The 21,198-nt window shown below is 40.3% G+C and overlaps 3 protein-coding genes across 3 annotated transcripts in view; all 3 read left to right on the top strand.

The window, feature by feature from the left end:
- tinagl1 (tubulointerstitial nephritis antigen-like 1) overlaps positions 1-21,198 on the top strand; it is a 516,891-nt gene that overhangs the window by 98,391 nt on the left and 397,302 nt on the right. The gene's annotated exons all lie outside the window — the stretch shown is intronic.
- On the top strand, positions 668-4,199 carry otud6b (OTU deubiquitinase 6B). Its single transcript, XM_083899701.1, has 8 exons — positions 668-892; positions 1,614-1,762; positions 1,862-1,960; positions 2,170-2,370; positions 3,211-3,331; positions 3,438-3,499; positions 3,582-3,688; positions 3,854-4,199. The coding sequence occupies exons 1-8, from the start codon at positions 817-819 to the stop codon at positions 3,936-3,938; spliced, it is 900 nt and encodes a 299-aa protein (XP_083755827.1). The 5' UTR covers positions 668-816; the 3' UTR covers positions 3,939-4,199.
- Positions 4,639-6,778, top strand: lrrc69 (leucine rich repeat containing 69; the record flags this gene model as incomplete). Its single annotated transcript, XM_083899498.1, has 8 exons — positions 4,639-4,836; positions 4,929-5,055; positions 5,153-5,225; positions 5,319-5,514; positions 5,626-5,697; positions 5,796-5,897; positions 5,975-6,154; positions 6,671-6,778. The coding sequence occupies 8 exons, from the start codon at positions 4,639-4,641 to the stop codon at positions 6,776-6,778; spliced, it is 1,056 nt and encodes a 351-aa protein (XP_083755624.1).

Here is a 21,198-nt window from a genome sequence, read left to right as displayed (position 1 = left end):
GTTTTATAGATTATTATTTTTTTGCCACAAAATTAACACATTTAATCAGCATTTTAATACAAGTTAAAGACTGACGATATGTTGCACTTTACAATAAAGTAGGCTACACAAAAAAAGTTATTGCCTCATGAGTAGTTAATGTAAATCTAATGTTTAAATCTGAAACCATTTTAGATGTATCTTTGGTCCTGTGACAAAAACAAACAAACAAAAAAAATATATTGTGCTTGACTTAAAATAAATAAATAAAATAAAAATACTATATCTTAGCATGGTGTGCATTTAAAAATAAATAAATAAATAAATAATGATTATAAAAATAAAAAGGCAGAAATCTGAGATTGTAAGAATTAAACTTGAATACAATACCATCTTTAATCTCGGTATTCTCCCCCCAGAATTCTGAGATTAAAGTATCTAAAACTAATTGGGGGTTTTTCTGGTGTTGGTCGAAGTATGTGCTATGTAACTATACTTATATTGACGCTGTGAAAATCCAATCAACAAAGTTAGGAAATTAAAAAAATATATATTCTTGCTGGCTGCCATGAAATGTTGCAACTGCAACACATTGACGAGCCAGAAGGCGGCGGTATAGCAACATTAGTATCGGCGGTGAAGAAGAAGAAGAAGAAGGAAGCTCCACCTTTCTTCTTCGTCTCTTCCTGTTAAGGCCATAACAGCACGTTGTAGTCATTGAACAGTGTTTGTTTTATAGCCCGTGTCAGTTGCATTACAACACTTTTAGCGGTCTCCTGCTTCATGTCGCTCTTAAAGACTTTCACTGAGTAAAGTGAGCAGCAGCAGCTTCCAGTCATGGAGGAAAAGACAGTGGAGACGGCGGAAGATCTGCTGGTAAAGCAGCACCGCAAGGAAAAGAAAGACCTTCAAGGTAGTGCAGTGCATTTCTTCTCATTCATTTTAGGATATTATTAATTTCATTGTAATATGTAGGTGATGCTCTCTGTAGTTTGTATATTCTATGTTTGAATTTCATTGAAAACGTAGCCTAGAAAACCCACTAGCAGCAGCTGTGATGGTTTATTGTGTTCGTTTATCTTACCCCTGCTTTCTATTACATTCAGCTCTATGCCTATTTATATAGTCACTGTTTGCAGACATTCAGATCCAACGTGTACTAACGTGTTCTACACATACTTGGCCATTAAAGTGTATATTCTGAATATTTCCTGAAACCTTCCACCACTTTCTCTAAATTGTAAACACACAAAAAACTAAGATTTGTCTGGTAAAATCAAACAATCATATTAAAATAGTTCTTCTCTGAGCTGAAAATCATTTACTGTTTGCATTCCACTTTTTTTTTTAATGGAAAGAAAACACAAAAAAAGCTCCAGAAAATATTTTGTGAGAAAATTGTAAGGAATAATTTAGCTCAGTGCAATGAATGCATTTAAATCTTTGTGAAACAATGACACACTATCATCTGAGAGAATTGTATTTAAAGAGGAAAGCGGCAGTTTCCTGCCTTATATGAGTTATGTTTTTAAAAGTGTGTTTGTTTTAATAACTTTAATAAAGATTAGCTTTTGTTGTTTCGATTGTTTATTTGAATATTAGATTGTTATTTGAGAATGTGCTTTGTTTTTCAGCTAAAATCCAGAGCATGAAAACTGCTGTGCCCAAAAACGACAAGAAAAGGAGGAAACAGATGACAGAGGACATTGCCAAGCTGGAGGCTGAAATCAATGAAAAACATGAGGAAGAATTCAGGCAACTCAAATCTACAAGTGACTCAGTGGTAAAAAGCTTTCAGTCCGATTTCTGTCCATCATGTACGAAACAAAACATGCTTTCTTAGATTAACTTATGTGAATTTCTTGTCACTCACTTTTTCAAGTTGGAAGAGGTTATAAATGGAGTCGAGACCATGCAGACGGAGACTGTAGAAGAAGACGAGAGCAAACAGCCACGAGTAACCAAGGCTCAGAAGAGAAGGGTGAGTCACAGGGGGATGGTTTTAAGTGCTCTACAGCAGCATCATTAAACGTAGTAAAATATATACATTAAAAATACTGCATTCTCGATCACATTTATTCAGCATTAAAGCCATTAACACTTCAATTTGATTTGTAGATGAATAGTACTCATTTGTTTAACAGTTTAAATGAAGTCCGTGACAGTTCCAATTGAAATGATCTTCTTTAGGACAAGAAGGCTGCCCAGGAGAAGGAGAGAGAGAGCAGGATAGCAGACGCCGAGGTGCAGAACCTGCAGGGTGTCAGGCACCAGGAGGGATTGAAGCTGGCTCAGAAACTTGCCCAGCAGCAGCTGCAGATCAAGGAGATCCCATCTGACGGCCACTGCATGTACCGGGCCGTTGAAGATCAGCTGGCACAGCGATCAAAGGTACATATAGTTAATGGAGTATTTTACTGTTGTTTTGAATACCCAATCAGAAAAGGTGTGCAGTTTAGAGTTGCTACAGCATGACGTGACAATATCAGTTGGGTTCACGCCAGGGGTTGGTCAAAATATTGATTTGGTGACATGTAGTTGTCCTTCCTCATGCAATACGAGAATTGCGTAAGGAAACAGTCCCTGCCAGGTTAAATTTTGGGAAATTAGAGCAGAAGTTACCTGGTCGAAGAAGAGGTTCTTTATTTTCTGAATACATATTCTGAGAAATCCTGCACTTTTAATTTGACATGTTCATATTTTCCACATTCTGTTTTCTTCAGTTAGACCGATATCATGATGTATTGCTATATGATTGTCTTCCAATATATTGATTATCACAGAATCGTTGTATCGTGATATTATTGGTATCATGGACCATGTATTGCATCACAAAGTACAAGAGCTGCAACTAACGATTATTTTTTCGTAATCGATTAATCGAGAAAATGAATCGGTTGGTCCATTAAATGTCAGGAAATTTTTAAAAACGTTGATCAGTGTTTGTCAAACCTGGAAATGACGATGTTCTCGAATGTCTTGTTTTGTACACAAACCAAAAAGATTCAGTTTTAATGATTTCTTTGTTATGTGCAGTAAAGAAACAGAGGAAATATTCACATTAAAGAAGCTAAAACTATCAGAAATCTTGTTTTAATCATGAAAAAAGCTTCAAACCGATTAACGATTATCAAAATAGTTGCCGATTAATTTAGTAATCGATTAATAATCGATTCATCCCACCTCTAGTTCATGCTCTAAGAGATCACGTTGTTTTGTGTTTTGTTTTAGCCGGAGTTAACCACGAGTTTGGAGAAACTGCGCTCTCGTACTGCCGAGCACATGAGAAGCCATGTCGATGACTTCCTGCCTTTCCTCACCAACCCTAACAATGGTAACATGTACACATCGGGTAAGTGCTGTCATCTTATCTTTGGTTATACAATCTAAAACACAGGTATTTAATATGTTTGTATGTCATTCACGTCTGAGTTTGTGGTTGATTATGTTTTTTTCAGATGAGTTTGAAAAGTACTGCAGTGATGTGGAGCACACAGCAGCTTGGGGCGGACAACTGGAGGTCAGTTGTTTTTGTTTTTTGACACACATACACTGTGCTGTTGCTCCTGTTGTTGTTTACAATAATGTTAATCACCCCACAGCTGCAAGCTTTGACACAAGTCCTCCACTTGCCAATAGAAGTGATCCAGGCTGACTCGCCAGCAATAAAAATTGGAGAAGAATTTGACAGTGAACCTATCACCCTCGTGTATGTTGTTAATTTGTTTATTTTTCAATTTATTTTTTTGGAAATTCATGTTTCAAGTATAAAAATATATTCAGCAAAATAGTGGTAACAACTGGAATACGGTACCTCTAATCTGCAGTATCACAAGATTTGACTCAGAATTTCTTCTGTTGGTGTGTTTTACAGCTACATGCGTCATGCCTACGGACTGGGAGAGCACTACAATTCTGTGGAGCGGCTAAAGGAACCGGCCAATGTGGAGGACAGCTGAGCAACAGCTTGGTCCTGATGGGGGAAATAAACCAGTTTGTTTAATGCAGAGGGTTTTAACCTCTCACACTGAGGGCCCCTTAATACAAACTGATTTTAAAGGATGAACTGTGCTAATGAAAACTAGCACAGTGTGGTCCGGTGACACCTATCATGCTCCAGCTGGCCAGAAGAAAGTAGAAGTGGAGAGCTGTGCACCATGCATGCTGTGTGCTTGGAATGAACTGCGTCGGTGAACCTGTAAATCATGTCATTGTTACATAAACACAAACAATACTAAAGACAATGAGTTGCGTCTGCTTGGATTTTGGTATTCCTCATCAGGAAATATTGATTTCTACATGAGGGATTTTTTTAAGATCGCACACACTCCCATATGCACATACACTCAAAAACAGGACTAGAGTAGTGCTGTGTTATGAGACTATTCATTTATTTTTCAAATCTGCACACTGCACTTTCTTTAATCTCTAATTTTATTTTGACATTAAGTTTATGTCACGTCTGCTTTTATTTTGGAGAATGCTTGTACTCCGCTTTCACCACTAGATGTCACCATTGCACAATAAGAAATCCTAGTAGGCATCTTGTCGCCATGGAAACTTAAATTCATGGGTTTTACCACAGACTTTTAGCTCTGAGAATAATATCTTGGATAAAAGGTGGAACTACGTCTAGTTGCTATTAGGGTGGTGAAGCAAATGGCAGAGTCGGTGGTCGCAGCCATTGATGTTTCTGTGGTCAGAGCCTTGTATGGAAATTCACCATCGTTGAATTTGAGCTCAAAGAAAATCAAAGAGGTGCCGAAATGTGTTTTCAGACTCACAAAACTGTCTGTTCTTCTGCTGAACAACAACCGTCTCACCTGTCTGCCTGCTGAGCTGCTCTCCCTACAACATGTGAGTTTCCTGTATGTTTTCCAACTTTTGACCGACTTTAGACACGACATAGGTTTGTGATTATCTGAGTATCTGAATGCGATGTCTGTTAGCTGGCAGAGCTGAATTTGGGAAATAACTCCTTGAAGGAAGTTCCTGCTGCTTTGGGCAAGTTGGAGTCCCTGAAGAAACTGTATCTATTCAGTAATCAGATTACAGTAATCCCACCTGAGGTGATCGGTAGGTTCTCGCTGTTTTGCACCATCAACACCACAAGGAATCAGCTGTCCAACAAGACAAAATTAACACCTGGAGTGTTTTTATTTTTATTTTACAGGTGGTTTACACAATCTGGTTGTGCTCAATCTGAACCACAACAAAATTCAAAGTCTTCCACCGGAGATTAAAAGGTGCCGTGTCAGAGATGTCACCATGCCTGCAGTAATTCTCCGTATTCCTATTTATATATAAATTGTCAACTTACTTTTCTATGTTTCCATCAGTTTGATTAAACTTGAACATCTCAGTGTGCTGGACAACAAGCTGGAGGAGCTCCCTGCTGAACTGGGTCATCTCTGTAAACTGTCCGAGATAAACTTGACCTCCAACCGGCTCTGTTGTTTACCTCAGCAGCTGTGCCAATGTAAAGGCCTAACCAAGCTCCATGTAGCCAGAAACAAGCTGACCAGCCTTCCAGAGGTGGGTATTTGCCTTGTTTTCTAAATCATTTTCTGTCATTTCTAAATATAAGTTTATGGTTTTGGACTCGTCCATGCAATGCAAAATGTAACTCACTGAAATGTAACTCAGGGAATTACAGCCCTGGAAAAACTCCAAGTTGTTGATGTGGCTGGCAACAAGTTGTCCATGTTCCCTGTTGAGGTAAAAAATATATAGCATTATTTATTTTACACCCATTATGTCATAGATGAATTTGACTCTAAACCTGATGATCTGCCTCGGGGTGTAACCCTGTCTAGTTTCATCGTCTAGCCCTGAAGGAGCTTTACTGTGAAGGCAACAGGTTTGTGCAGTGTGAGCCAATGCAATCAGAGCAGGATGCTGAGGTGCTAACATTAAAGGTAACTTCATAGAAACACAGCAGACACAACAAGAGTCACTTTGTAAGAAATCTCACTGTGCCATCTTTGATTTCCAGGAGCTGGTTGCCAGGTTTGTCCTGTGGGAGAACAGGAACAGGGTTTCTCTGGTCCACAGAATGCTTCCTCACTATCCGTGTCTGAGTGCTCTGCTGGCTAATGGCAGCTGTTGTGCACTTTGCCAAGGCCCGCTGCTCACCACCTGGCTGGAGTGTGTTCATTTTGTCAATCTGAGGAAGGTGAGGTGAATGCTTATGTCCTATCATTGAATTATCATATTCTATAAAAAACTTTTTTCTCAAACATTGTGATTGAAACTAACTTTCTTTGACATTATGGCAGAGTATATAGCACCACTACACTCTTAGAGATAAAAGTCCTAATTAGAACCATATAAGGTTCTTCAGCTTGTCCTCATAGGAGAACCCTTTTTGGCTCCAGGTGGAACCTTTATTAAAAAGGCTCCAAATCCCTTTGGAGGGTTCCACCAAGAACCCTTTTAAAACCCTTTATTCAGGAAAGGGGTTTTAAAGGGTTCTCTGGATCAAAATGGTTCTTACTGGAACCATTAGTGTTACCAAGAACCCTTGAAAACCCATTTCTTCGAGAAAGGGTTTTTCAGAAGCAAATGGTTCCAGGTAGAACCTCAGCCCTTGTAGAAGAACCCTTTTGGAACCCTCATTTCTAAGAGTGTATAGAGTGTTGAAATAAAATAAACCTGTTGTGGTTTATGTTGTTATGTTTTGTCACGACAGGACATGAAAATGAGGAGTTCACTGACCGTTCCAGTGCGAGCTGTTCTTTGTTCATACAAGTGCTTCAACACAGAAGGACACTGCTACTACGGTGTTGCGACAAGATAAATACACATTTATTAAAAAAGGTATTTACCATCATCTATTTTTTTCTTTACAATTGGATACAGCCTTTTTGATAACACTTTATAATAAGTACACACTATTAGCATTAATGAAGCATTAATAAATATAGAATTCATAATTTATAATGCATGACTACATACATTAGTATGCAGTTTATAAACACACTTATAAATGTTTTACTCATCCCATCAGCTGACGAACAGTGTCCAAATAGCTGCTGTACTCAAGCAGCCAATCAGCATCCACCTCCAACAAACAAGCTCTTTGATCGACTTACAGTAACACATTTATAACTGTGTTTATAAACTACATATTAAGGAGTATTCATGCGTTAGAAATTATGAATTCAATATTTATTAATTCTTTACTAATGCTAATTGTGTCTATTTATTATAAAGTGTCTTCAATACTTGTGTTCGTCACTAGATGGCAGCAAATGCACGTTGTAATTTGCAAATGTGGTCGTGTAGCTGTGTTACAGGGCTTCTCTCAACACACATCTCTCCACTGGATTTTGAATGCACATATGACTGTGACTACAGGTTTTTATAACCTTCCTGATATTAAAAAGAAAGATTGCAGCACACTATGATAGAGTTATTGTTTACGTACTTGCACCACTGAATGCATACACATTGTTCCTGGTCAGAATATGTGTAACTGTAAAAAAAAAATTCAACAGGTTTCAACACTGCAACTATTCCACATTGTGGCAATGATATATAACCAATATACATACTTATACTTGCATACATAAACAAGCAATTTACTAAAGTGTACTTTGTAAGTATGTTGTCACACAACGTGCACACTACATACAGTATATTTGTATTTTATTTTAATATAAAATTCTCCTGTTCCTTTGTCATTGCTGATCATGCTGTGCCGCTGATTCCATCTCTCTCTCCCCCCCCCCCCTCCATTTCTATCTCCATTTCAAACCGATGGCATCTGTTCCAACCTGCCAGACGAGAAAGATAGAGACAGTGAGCGAGAGACAGACTGAAAGAACTTCATTTGTAGCAAATTAATTTCCCATCCACGCCTCCAGAGCTTGCTAGCTCTCCGCGCTAGCTGCTGCGGCCGCTGCTGCGTGTGTCTACTGACTCAGAGCCTCATGCATAATGCATCAGGTTTAATTGCAAACCCAGAAACTAATGACTTTGGACTGGTTAACAGCAGGGGAGCCATACATCTCAAGCAAACTGAATGAAAAATCAGCTCAGAGGAGAGAAAAAAGGAGCCTAGCCCCTAATTGATGAATAATTGAAGCGGCGAGCTACAGGGCATAATTGTGACATTTTGTTTCAATCAATTTCCAAGTGGTGTGGGCGAAAGTACACTTAAAGGGGAAAGGCAATGACAGTAAATGAGAAGGAAAGAGAGAGGTGTAGAGAGTAGTTGGTGATAGTAATGGGCATTAGGTCTTTAGTGATTGCAGTGACTTTTTGTGTAAGGGAGAAAAAAAAAGACTTTTTAAAACTCAAAAATGACTCTTCTCTCTATCTCCATCTCACTCTGTAGGCCTTATGTCAAACTCTATGTCACTGTTAGGTCACTTTTTCACTCTCAGGCCATGGAAAAGTGAAGCTACCATTCAGTTAAGTGCAACTACAGCTTTGGCTTTCACCTCTCGCTCTCCTTTTAAAGAGTGAAGTGGCCCCACTCAGCCACTGTGCTGCAACCAAACAAACCACACTAGTCCGTTCTGTCTCTTATGTGCTGATTGGCATCAACGGGCTTGAGCCTGAAGGTCAGGCAGACAAAGAGGAGCAGGAGCCGAGCCGCTGGGTCACGATGCCATTTGAGCTGATGCATTTGTACCGCATCGAAAAGTGGAGACTGTAGCGTTTTTAACATTCAGTATTAGTCAAGGGGTCTTGATCGCACATACAGTAGACGAATACCACACTCTGCTGTGTCTGCTGTATCCCTGAATAATCACATTCTGAAAATTCTGAATGGTTAAATCTCTGCAGCTTTGCCTTGCTGGAAGAAAGCAGACGCTGTTTTGATCACAGAGTGACATCACAATGGTCATTTAAAAGCTGTCCTTAAGATGGTGTATATGAATATGGCTCATAAATAGGTCATTATGTAGGCCGTTTGAGTCTTCTGGGACTATGCACATGAGTGAGAGGTTAACAATATATGCCTTTATGAGTCCTAAAGCAGTGGCACTACACACTTAGAAGTAAACATGCTCAGTAGAACCATATAAGGTTCTTCGGCTTGAACTCATAGGAGAACCCTTTTGGAGGGTTCCACCAAGAACCCTTTGAAAACCCTTTATTCAAGAAAGGGGTTTTAAAGGGTTCTCTGTATCAAAATATCCCTTAAATCAAAAACATCCCTTGTAGAAGGACCCTTTTGGAAACACTTATTTCTGACAGTGTAGCTCAGTGGCCTCAGGATGTGCCTCATAGTCGGTCTGGTGTTGCATGTGTTCACACGTACACATGTGATGACACTTTAGCACGCAGCAGAAAAGCAGAATACAGTCTCTCCATCCTCTCTGCCTCTGATAGCACGTCATCAAGATGACTCTCCCCCTATCGCTTTGTTTTCGACACATCGTTTCACAGCCCACATCTGCTCACCTCCCCCTCCTCCCCCCCCCCCCACTTGTGTGCACACTTCTTCCATATCATTGAGCTGTCCCTCATGATTGCCATATTCCGAAAAGCCCTGTGTTTTTGTACACAATGCCCACCGAAAATCCTTGCGCTGCTTGATTGACATCTATGGAAATGAGGAGGTTGCGTCCTCAAAGGAGACACCATACGGATGGGAGCAGCACGCCGATGAGAGGCATCGACAAAAGGTGCTTGTAAATTCCTGACATGCCTAGCATATGTTAATGAGCCATTCTCTTGCTCTGATATAATTACTGTGAGGGGATATTGCCTTTGGTGGAAATATCTGTCTCGCATGGCGTGGCTACCTCATGGGGTTGAAAAAAAGTAAAGAATGATAAAGTAGCGGGTGCATAAATTCTCATTTACCATGCTCGGAGGTAAAGAGAGTGATGTTGGCAAATTCACTCAGGATGATGTATTGGGTGGAAGGCACCTTGGGTTCATTACATACCGCCTTTGTTAAAGTGCTTTCTGCAGTCTTGTGTCGTTTGTTAGGGGGTATTTAGTCTGTCTTGTCATTTGGAACACTTACTTAGGACGTCTTTAGAGGAGCCCACGGCTGCTCGGGGGCCAAGTGCTCAAACACTTGAAGATAGAAGGCTCTTTTCTTGTTATAGATTATGATGGACAAGTGTCTGTTTGCTGCCAAAGGTTAAATCATTATTTCTCCTGACAGCGGTTCCTTTGTTTTCATCCATCCATCTTATACCGCTTTATTCTCCATATGAGGGTCGCGGGGGACGCTGTGCCAATCTCAGCTGACAGAGGGCGATAGGTGGGTTCTCCCTGGACAGATCGCCAGTCCATCACATCAGTGTCTAATGTACCTAATCCCCATATTGCATGTTTTTGGACTGGGAGGAACCCGGATAATATGGATTAAAATAGCAGCTAACGATTATTTTCATAATCGATTCATCTGTCGATTATTTTCATAATCATTTGATCCATAATATATCAGAAAATGCAGAAAAAAAAATGTTGATCAGTTTTTGTCAGACCTGGAAATTATGCTGTTCTCAAATGTCTTGTTTTGTCCACAAACCAAAATGATTCAGTTTTAATGATTTCTTTGTTATATGGAGAAATGTTTTCAAAGAAACCAGAAAACATTCACGTTTAAGAAGCTAAAACAGTCAGAAATCTTGTTTTAATCATGGACATAGCTTCAAGTGTTTCAGCTTTATTTGCATATACTATTTAATACTATCCATTGTCAGTCTGTGTCATCTCTGCTACTCCATCATTTGCAGTTTCTTTGGTTGCATATGAATCCACACGTCTATGATTGTGCTCGTATTTGCTGCCAGTTCCATCAGCATATCTTTGTGCCGCCTTTTCAGTGAAAAACACTTTTTTACACCGGTTTACCCTGATCTGCTCTTCAATAATAGCAGAATGTCCTTTTAAAATGACTATAATTGATTGCTGAATTCGGGGGCTTGTGAAAAAAGAAAAAAAAAAACAGTCATCCAGCGGTGAGTGGTGGAGCGGTGCTACAGTCAGGAGTGTGCTCCACTCAAATCAGTAAAATCTATTACTGTCCATTGCTGCCTATGACTGAGCATGGTATCGAGCTACTGGCAGAGAACCAGGGTGTTGTCTGGTAGTCGAAGGCAGCACTGTTAATTCTGTTGTGTTTGTGTAATAACGGTGGCCACTAGGGGGCAGTATGAGTCTCTGTTTGCCTTCAAGCAGATGGGAGGGGGGGGGGATGCACTGATGCACTGATGCACAGCACAGTGAGATATGCCTGATGAACCTAAGAGATAGAGCAGTTAATAAAGGCGCAAACAATGAGCTGTTATTGGAATTCAAAGCCTAATTGAAATCCAGGCATCAGATCGGAGCTTTGTAAAGCACTCGTGACCCCCCCGCGCAAAGAAAATACAACCAAATATGAGAAAATGTGAAAGTATTCCTGGAAGTGGATTGACGCATATCAATAGAAGAAGAGATGACACACAGACACCAGATGTACAAGACAATAACTGTACTATCTGTTCATCAAAATCAATCAACAAAAGGGCTTCCTTCATACGAGAAGAAAGACTTGTGTGTGTCGCGCTATAAAAGGATGCTTTAAAGGAAAAACCACCCAGATATAACGATCTCATAACTCAGCCTCCTCCTAATATTTCCTCTTTTTTTCCCTTTTATATATGACATTATAGTCTGAAGAAAAGTGAGTAAACCCCATGAGTTGAGTGAGTGAGTGAGCAAACACCATGACTGAGCCATTCCTCATTAGTGAGGCTAAAACAAGCACCCGACTGTCAGGCCGTGCAACCTGTCTATGGCAGTTCTGGGTCAGCACCAGCCGCACTGCGAGAACACCACTACCACGCTACATTTGTTGAAGGAGCAATAAGACAAAACAGCGGCGGCACTTCAAAGAACAAATAAATCTTTAATGCCGAGTGTCTTTGAATGACTTCAAAAGTTTCCTGGTGTTTGGTAATAACGGGGGATTGTGGAGAGGGACGCGTGTCTCTGTTTGTTCGGGCGGCGGCGGCGGCGGCGGCTGCTTATTTATTTGTGGAACAAAACTGAAGGGAAAAATGAGGCTGAAAGAGATGTAGAAGCTGCATTGTGTCGTTTGATGTCACCTCGGATGGTTCACTCGAAGAATGACATGAGTGAGGTTTTATGTGTGATCATTTCAGGAGAGTACTTCTTTATAGTGTGTTGTTTGTTCTTGTTGCAATGTTTCATATCCGTCAAAATAGTGTAGATGAGTTTGAAATTAAAAATACATATCCTATGATATCAAGGTCCCATATTATGCAAAATCAACTTTTTAATCATTGTAATACTTATATTTTGTACTCTGGAGGCCCTACCAGTCGCCAAAGTGTGAAAAAAATGACTCACTCATGTTTTTGTGGTCCTCAGTCTAAGTACATGAGATAAAACATACGATGTTGACTTCCGTGCTCCTTGGGACGTCACAAGATGCTAAATTCCTGGAATTGTTGTCTCACGGAGCTCCGCTTTGTCCGTAAAACATGCAAGAGTGCTGGCGAGGGCAACGGTATCAGAAAAACCGGAAGTCTGCAGAAAGTTCTATTCTTGGCTCCACAGTGCAGCACAGAGTTCTACACAAACTTCCAGCCTCAGAGAATTCATCTGTCCAGTGGATATCTGTTATATATGACGGCAATGTGCCTGCTAGAGCCTGCAAATGATCACTTTTCCAAATTCTAACTGCTGTTAGCTCCCAGTAGACTCTGTGGCTGATGTCATTTCTTGTCCCTTAAGTTTCGTTTTACTTTACTTTTTTTTAGGTGTACCTAAAGAGATACTACTAAACAGAGCGTTCTGAACAGGGCTGTTTTGGCAGTGTGATTGAACTGCTGTGCTGCTTCATCCTTCCTGGTATTTTAACCAAAGCATGACACAGACATGTTCATTAGGACACCAGGGAACTAGGTTAACTTGGAGAAATAGGGTATAATATGGGACCTTTAAATGCATGTGCGTTAGACTAGAAACTAACCTCCATCATCAGATATGATTGACGGCAAATAATCACGAAAACCCAATCTCAGGTCATGTGACGGCCACTGGTGCATGCCCAGTGTAGCAGATAGGCAGGCGGGTGGGACACCAGGTAGCAGCATCTGGTCTCCGGGTTTTTCTAGACCACATGAGTGCCTGTGGCGCTGCAGGCCTGGCTGCTTGAACATCTGTCTGCGATCTGCAGGCCGGCTGGATGAGCAGCCCAACAACCCAACCAGCGAGCCAAAATGAACGTCCTGCACACACGAATGTCCTTCAGGAATATGTGGGTTAATGTCTCTGTTATCTCAAGCTGACTTTCCTGTAATGTTTCTGGAGCTGCTGATGGCGTTGGCTCTTCGTTTATTAATGCTTTCCTTCAGCACCACAGAGTTTGCAAAATAGGCGTTGCTTACAAATTGAAACTAGAATGCTTTTTAACTGAATGTTTGACCTTGAAGAAGACCCAGGTTTCCTCCCACTGTCCACAAACATGCAATATGGGGATTAGGTAAATTGGACACTCTAGATTGACTGTAGGTGTGAGTGTGAGAGTGAATGGTTATTTGTCTGTATATGGCCCTGTGATGGACTGGTGAAATATCACCCTAAGTCATTTGAGATTGGCACAGCACCCCTATGACCCTCATGTGGAGGATAAAGCGGTAGAAGATGGATGGATGGGTGTTTGACCTTGTTGTTACGTTAGGTTTCTGTGTAAAGTACATACTTAACTCTGTTTGTACTGCTTTTTTTTTTTTTTTTTTTTTTTAATCAAATTGATATTTTGACCTTATCTGCTGACAACAGCAATTGTATTGAAAGCAGCTCTAATTTCACTCAACGTTTTTTTTTTTAAATACCACAATGCTTTAACTGCCTAAACTGAAATGCATTCAGAAAAGGTTTCAATATTCCCGTGTTCAGAATGACAAGGACCTGCTGTGAATCAAGAGGCAGCGAACGTAACCTCGCCGGGATAATTGATGAAACCTTGCAGCCACCGCCGTGTCAATCATGGATTCATGTGCTGTCTGCTTGTGAAGAAGTGTAAACATTTCCACGATAATTAGCAGAGAGTTCAATCTGACAAAAGGCGACCATTTGCATGCGGTTTTAATGAAGCCAAAACATTCTGTATGGGACATTGCTTTTGCGTAATTAGCATATGTTCAATTTCCTGGAGAAAAAAGAAAGAAAGAAAGAAAGAAAGAAAGAAGACACTAATGCCCCGAGCTCCAATTACGTTTAACACCGTGACAACCACGCAATTGTATTTGTAGCTTAATGCAACATTTTGTTTACCTTTTTTTTCGCCGTCGCTGAAATGTTGTCGCCAATTAACTCTGCGAGGACTGAAAACAACACAAACTTGATACAACAACAACAACAACACAACACTTCACACAACTCAGACCAACAGAAAAGAGCAGCATGATGCGCCAGGCCTGCTCGTCCCCTCCAAAATCCAGCTTTGCCGACAACAGATGGCCATCTCTCCCACAATGCTGAGCGGTCACAGATGCCAGCAGAAGAGGTGACAAACACTCTGCAGGTGTCTGTCCCTCTGTGTCCATGGCATGTGCACACATTTATGTGCGTGTGTGTGTGTGTGTGTGTGTGTGTGCACCGGGGACAAAGAGCATCTTTCTTGCAGGGAGAGGAGAGTGTAATTGATAGCAGAGGACAACCTGCGGGAAGGATGTGCCTTCATATGCTAAATGGATGGCTTGGCACAGACTGGCACAGACTGTTGGCACAGATGCAGCACAAGTCAACATTACTCATTATGGAAACTTATGATAATGTTGACAATCTCTTCCTCACAAATGTTTTGTGAATGTTGTTTGTGAAACACTGAGTTCTCTGTAGCAGCTGAATGAACAGTAAAGGTCTAGTATGTAAGAAGTATAAATAAAACCGTGTTTCCTCGTGGCAGAGTTCGGTTTGGTTCGGTATGGTTTGCCCTCGGTCAGGCTCGTGTTTTGACCGAGTGCAGTACCTTTACTTTGTGGGCGGGGTGTGCACTGCCTGATGGACGTGTCAGTGAGATATGTAGTATGATGTTGTACCGGTGCGACGACAACGAACAACGGCATCAAGCTTTTTATGAGAATAGACAACTGACTGTCGTGAGTCCACCTTGTACTATACCAACACAAAAATGGACTGGTTATTTTGGTAGTATTCCTAATGGAAACGCACAAAAATATGTATGTTATATGTATTTTCCCAAGTGAGTCAGGGAGCTACTGTTGCCTTCATGTACCAGAAAGGATGTAAACAGTCTTTCTCAACTCTCTCCACTCTCACACTCTTACTACCATTTCCTCCTTTATCTTTGTTGGCTTATGCATCAGGTTTATATAGGCGGAGCAGTTTTGTTATGTTTGCATATGCAGCTCCTGCTTTACAAATCCACACTTTGGCTCGTTTTTCTGTTTGCGCTCTTGGTGGGGCAAGATGGCGACCTCTGTAAAGCAAGGCTCTTTCCTACAGAACATTTAAAAACATTCTAAGATTAAAAAAAAAAAGCGATTTAACTGGGGTAGTAAATTTATTCCTGCTGATAAACCGTCCTAAATGTTACAGACTGGACTTTTAACGCTTGGTTTGGTCACGTAATATCTGATTTAGTACCCTAAAGACATCACATTCATATTGGCTTGACATTTATTTATCGCTTCTGCAACAACTGAACGGCAGATGAATCTTGTGTTACTGTGTTGTTTCGTGTTGCAATTTATGACTGCTTTTCACTGCACTGTGCAATCTGTTCCCTCTCTCTGTGTGTGCCGGCCGGGGCCAGGTGTGGTGGTTGGCGGGGGCCAAGCAGAGCCAGGTGAGTGAGCTGCTGGCCAGGTGCCCTCCAGAGGCTTGCTAGACTGACCACATACCAGATGGCTGTAGAACAGCAGCAGGCGAGCATGCACGCACACTCACACGATCACGCGCGCGCACATACACGCACGCATGCAGTAAAAAGGAGAGCATTAGGAAACATTGCAGCCCTCCAGTGAGTTTCAAAGTGAACTGCTTAATGTGTTTTCACTGTACTTCTTGCAACTGCAGGTAGAACTCGTGCACAACACATAATGACTACAGTGCACTTCACCACTTCACCTTACATAAATGTCACTCACACAGTCTAAAGACCGACTATGTCGGAGCAAAAACTTCGAGCTTGTATGGGTCTCCAGTTTCGGTGCTTAAAACAAACAAATAAATTACTAGATTAGTAAAATAATATGTTTTATTTATATAGTGCTTTTAAAGGGTGCTCAAATATTCTTTACATGCATTAAAAGGTTGTAAAACAAGCATAGGCAAGTGTCTTATATAAACTCAGTTCAAAATACACACAATAAAAATTTGTTCAGATTTGTTAAAAAATCCTTTGCAGCATGAGTTTAATTAAGAGAAACTGCAGATATGATTTACTTTTTTTTTTTCTTTTTTTTTTAAACAGTGTACATTCACTCATTTGTTTCTACAGTACACTGATTAACGGTGACTCCAGACTAACCATAGATTTAACCACTCTCTCGCCACGACTCATGTTGTACATCATATGGAAGTTTCTTTAAGCCCATTGCATGTAAAGGCACTTCAATTGTGTACCAGTAGTTCATCATGATTATCATTCCAGCTCCTCTGTTTCCACAAACCCAACCACATTGGTAACGGACTGGTTTGGATCCAGGGATTTGCTAAATCCAAAGCTCTGAATCGCAGCCCAAGCCTGATTAGCCTGGCTCTTTGGTTTTGGCTTGATTCAGGATCTAATTCCCTCTGGTTCAAATTAGGTCAGATTTAATTTTATTTTCAGCCCGACCCACTTAACCCTCATTACCATGGAGCAATATTTTATCTTTATTTTTGTTGTGTGAATTTTACATGAATTGAAGGCTATTTTGTGTATGCAATTGTATTGTTGTTAGCAGAGGTGGAAAAGGTTTTGTAAGTTTTTTTTGTGCACTTATGTAACTTTACCTTTACTTAAGCATGTTTTTTTGGAAGTACTGTACCTCGCTACTTTTTAAATCATATCCGTTACTAAGTAAAAAAAAAATGTTTTTCACTCATCGGAAACTTTGGCAGTGAATGTTGAGCACAGTTGATTGTGAGGACAGGTGAATGATGAGGACAGTTGAACGTTGAGGACAGGTGAACGTTGAGGACAGGTAAATGTTGAGGACAGGTAAATGATGAGGACAGGTGAATGAAGAGGACAGGTGAATGATGAGGACAGGTGAATGATGAGGACAGGTAAATGTTGAGGACAGGTAAATGTTGAGGACAGGTAAATGATGAGGACAGGTAAATGTTGAGGACAGGTAAATGAAGAGGACAGTTGAACGTTGAGGACAGGTAAACGTTGAGGACAGGTAAACGATGAGGACAGGTGAATGAAGAGGACAGGTAAATGATGAGGACAGGTTAATGTTGAGGACAGGTAAATGATGAGGACAGGTAAATGTTGAGGACAGGTAAATGATGAGGACAGGTGAATGAAGAGGACAGGTGAATGATGAGGACAGGTAAATGATGAGGACAGGTGAATGATGAGGACAGGTAAATGTTGAGGACAGGTGAATGATGAGGACAGGTGAATGAAGAGGACAGGTGAATGATGAGGACAGTTTAATGTTGAGGACAGGTATATGATGAGGACAGGTAAATGTTGAGGACAGGTGAATGATGAGGACAGGTGAATGATGAGGACAGGTGAATGATGAGGACAGGTAAATGATGAGGACAGGTGAATGATGAGGACAGTTGAATGTTGAGGACAGTTGAACTTTGAGGACAGGTAAATGAATGATGAGGACATTGATGAGTGGTTGAGAAAGTTTTTACTGATACATTATGTATTTACATATTTTATTTTGTCAGTATTTTAATTTGTAAAGGTTTGACTTGTGTGTCCTTTTTTTTTTTACTTTTACTTTAGTACTTTTTAGACCAGTACCTTTACTTGTACTTCAGTAAAGTCTTATCAAAATAGCGATACTTTTACTTTAGTAGAATATTTCTACCTCTAGTTGTTGGCACCAAACTCCTGTTTGTAATGAGTTTATGGGAGAAGCAGCCGATACAAAATGGCTTATATTATAACACCGTCGGGGCGTTTCAGCTCCCCATTTTCAGTCAAGGTCAAAACCCTCAATTTCGGAACTCAATTTAGGTTTATTTCAGGGCAGCATTTTAAGACTTTAATATACTCAATTTACATTTCTACAATTATCCACCAGAGACCTGACAGTGACTGAATGCCACGGCAGCTGAATCCAACCTGTTTAAACTCTCAACAAATGCATTCTGACCCAAAGTTCCAGCTGCGTGCATGTATTGACACAGCTGTGTCTAAGATATGAAATACTGCGTTTAGTCCATAATATTCAGCCTCCACACAGAAGCAGTGGCAGTTGTTTTTTTTTTCAGCATTAACTGATGGTTCATAAATCACACTTGTGAGCCCGGCCGAGACAAGACAGATTGGCCATCTGTAAATATTTATTCAGCATCTCTATAATTAAACAGAACCAATGCATCATGTCATGGATACATGTCTGATAACACACAGGCTCACATACAGCACTGAATAATACAGTGCGGAACAACTTGGTCAAACATTTGTTGTAGAGGAGAGAGAAAAAAAACAGTGAGGCAGAAACTCGCAGAGAGAGAGAGGGGGGGGGGGAGAGTAACGACGTGACGAAGGACAGACGAGTCCAGCATGTTAGAATATTAAAGGATGGATTGATAAATGCAAGATGCCATTTGACAAAGAGCGATCGTAGACGAGAAATCAACAGATGGAGTGATAAATACAAGATGTTAGGGGACGGGTAAGAAAGATGAGCAGCGCGGGAAGATGTCAAAGGGAAAAGAAAAGACACGGAGGGAATTCTGAATTGAGGGAAAAAAAAAAAAGCTATTTTGATGATCTGCTCCAGGTCTTGTTTGACCTCATGTGGCACAAAGCCAATGGAGTTCCAAGCAACTGTCAGGGAAGGGGGATGATGCGTAATCTGGTGAGCTGCTGACGGGGGTTCAGGAGACGCAGGTGTCTTTTCGTTTGTTCGTGCTCGACGCATTGGAAATGAGAGAGATCGGCAAGTTAATGCAATGTCAGCCGTGGTCTGAGGGTTGTCCTTTGTGGAGCATATTTAGACGCAATTTGGTCAGAAGGTCAGTAGATCGATCCCCGGCTCCTCCAGCCTGCATTCGCAAAGCGTCCTTGGACAAGTTACTTGCCTGCAGAATGATGTGTGTGTGCGATAGATTCCTCTGCATATAAAGTAGGAACGCTGTGCATGAAAGTGTTTTTGTAATGTGACTTGTGCATTAAAGTGCTGTGAGTGGCTGTAAAGACCAGATAGGAATGATAATATAAAATGCAGTCACATTAACATATTCTCACATAGCACAGAGCAGATCCCAGTTTCCACGTCATACATCACCATCACATACATAAGCAAACTCAAGTGTGTCACAAAAATGCACTTAACAAATGACTATGCAGGTAGAAATTAAACGTACCCTCGCTCACCTTTGTATCTAAAATACCTCATCAACTTAATCAATTTTTTAACAATTAAAAACTAGAAAAGCACTCGGAGAGCGCAGACCTCCGCCAAGGCAGCTCAGCCCCCCACAAAATAGCGATAAAAATAGTGATGGCCAAAATGTAATCACTTATTCCTGGTCCCATTGCGGACATTTCCTGAGAAATTCATCCAAATCCGTCCGCGACTTTTCGAGTTATGTTGCTAACAGACAGACAAATAAACAAACTCCGACGAAAACATATACCTCCTGGTTGGAGGTCAATGATTCTAGGGGAAGTAGCATCAACCTACATGAGTATAAATCATATGTTTGGCTGATGACAGGGCAGGGCTCTCAAACTCAAATGACCTCGGAGTCTCACTGAGTATCAAGTCTGGCCAGTAGGGGGCCAGTCAAGTGAAAAAAAGCACTGATTCAGTAGGAGTGTCGGCGATATGTACTTAAAATGATATCACAAAATTCTATCATGATGATAGATATTTCTAAGACTTTCAAAATAAAAGTGTCTGTGTTCATATTGAACAATGTGTAGCTCACAATAACAATGTATTTATGACGCAAAACTGACCTGTTACTAAAAATAACATAGATTCATTTGAGGCAGGATATAGAATAATGTAAGGTGAACATTTTTGCTTGTTAAAAACTAAAAGAAGACGCTTAAATAAATGATCTAAAAATGTGTCATCCCACACACTTGCACATTTTCAAATCTAAAGAAGTGTGAAGTGAAATCCAGATGCTAAATTACTCAGCAACCGCGTACGCATTGCGAATGGAATCTGTCGAGGTGCGATAGTCGTCGCCTTCTTTCATTTTAAAAAGTGAGATAATTCCAGCAAATATTCTACAATCAGCCCCAGCAAACCAGACTGGATTAAACATTAGTTTACTGAACACTGTGGTTTGTAGCTGTTGGCTTTTCCACTGATGAAGGAATTCAAGGCAATGAAAATTGTTGTTTTTGTTTGGTCTAAATTTGAAACATGATTAATAAGATTCAAGTTGTTGTAATTTCCTGTGTGATTGTGCGTGAAGAGGAAATTGGCAGATTCGGGAACTTTTACGAGGTTCAGTCATTTCATGGGACAAACAAATTAAGATCCTATATATTAACTTCTTTCTTCAGAATATGCGAGATCACACGTCTGTGTCCTTAGATCCTATGATTCGAGCTCTGTAGAGAAAAGAAGAAAACTTGTAACTTCTTTTTTCTGCCCTATAATTTGCTAGAAATAAACAGCAAAAGGTGAATTACTGTATTTACTGGTCTGTGCTTGGTGTAGAAATTCACATACAACTCGCACGACTTACTTTGTATTAACCTTGGGAAAAAATATATATCCACAGTTCAACTCCTCAATCAATTGTCCTGCTACATATGAAACCTGAAAAAGCATTTCATTAAATGTGTTCTAAGATTCTATGTTTTTTTTTTGTTACATAAAACAATGCATATCATTTTAAAGGGAGTGATTTGATATACATACCTAAAATATTGCTCAATATTGCTTTAAGTATTTGTAGGAGTGACTTAAGCCGTCTAATGCCTTTTCCCTCATTGAGTTGATTATACATTTCTTTAATTAAAAATGTATATTGCATGGTAATTGTGGTTTGTTGTCGTCGCACACGTGCATGCATGCCTTCTGTGTGTGTGCGTGCGTGTGTGTGTTCCTGCATGTG

This window comes from Microchirus variegatus (assembly GCF_963457635.1).
Source record: "Microchirus variegatus genome assembly, chromosome: 13".
NCBI lineage: Eukaryota > Metazoa > Chordata > Actinopteri > Pleuronectiformes > Soleidae > Microchirus > Microchirus variegatus.
The sequence above is the reverse complement of the archived record's forward strand: the minus strand, read 5'-3'. Positions and strand labels throughout refer to the sequence as shown.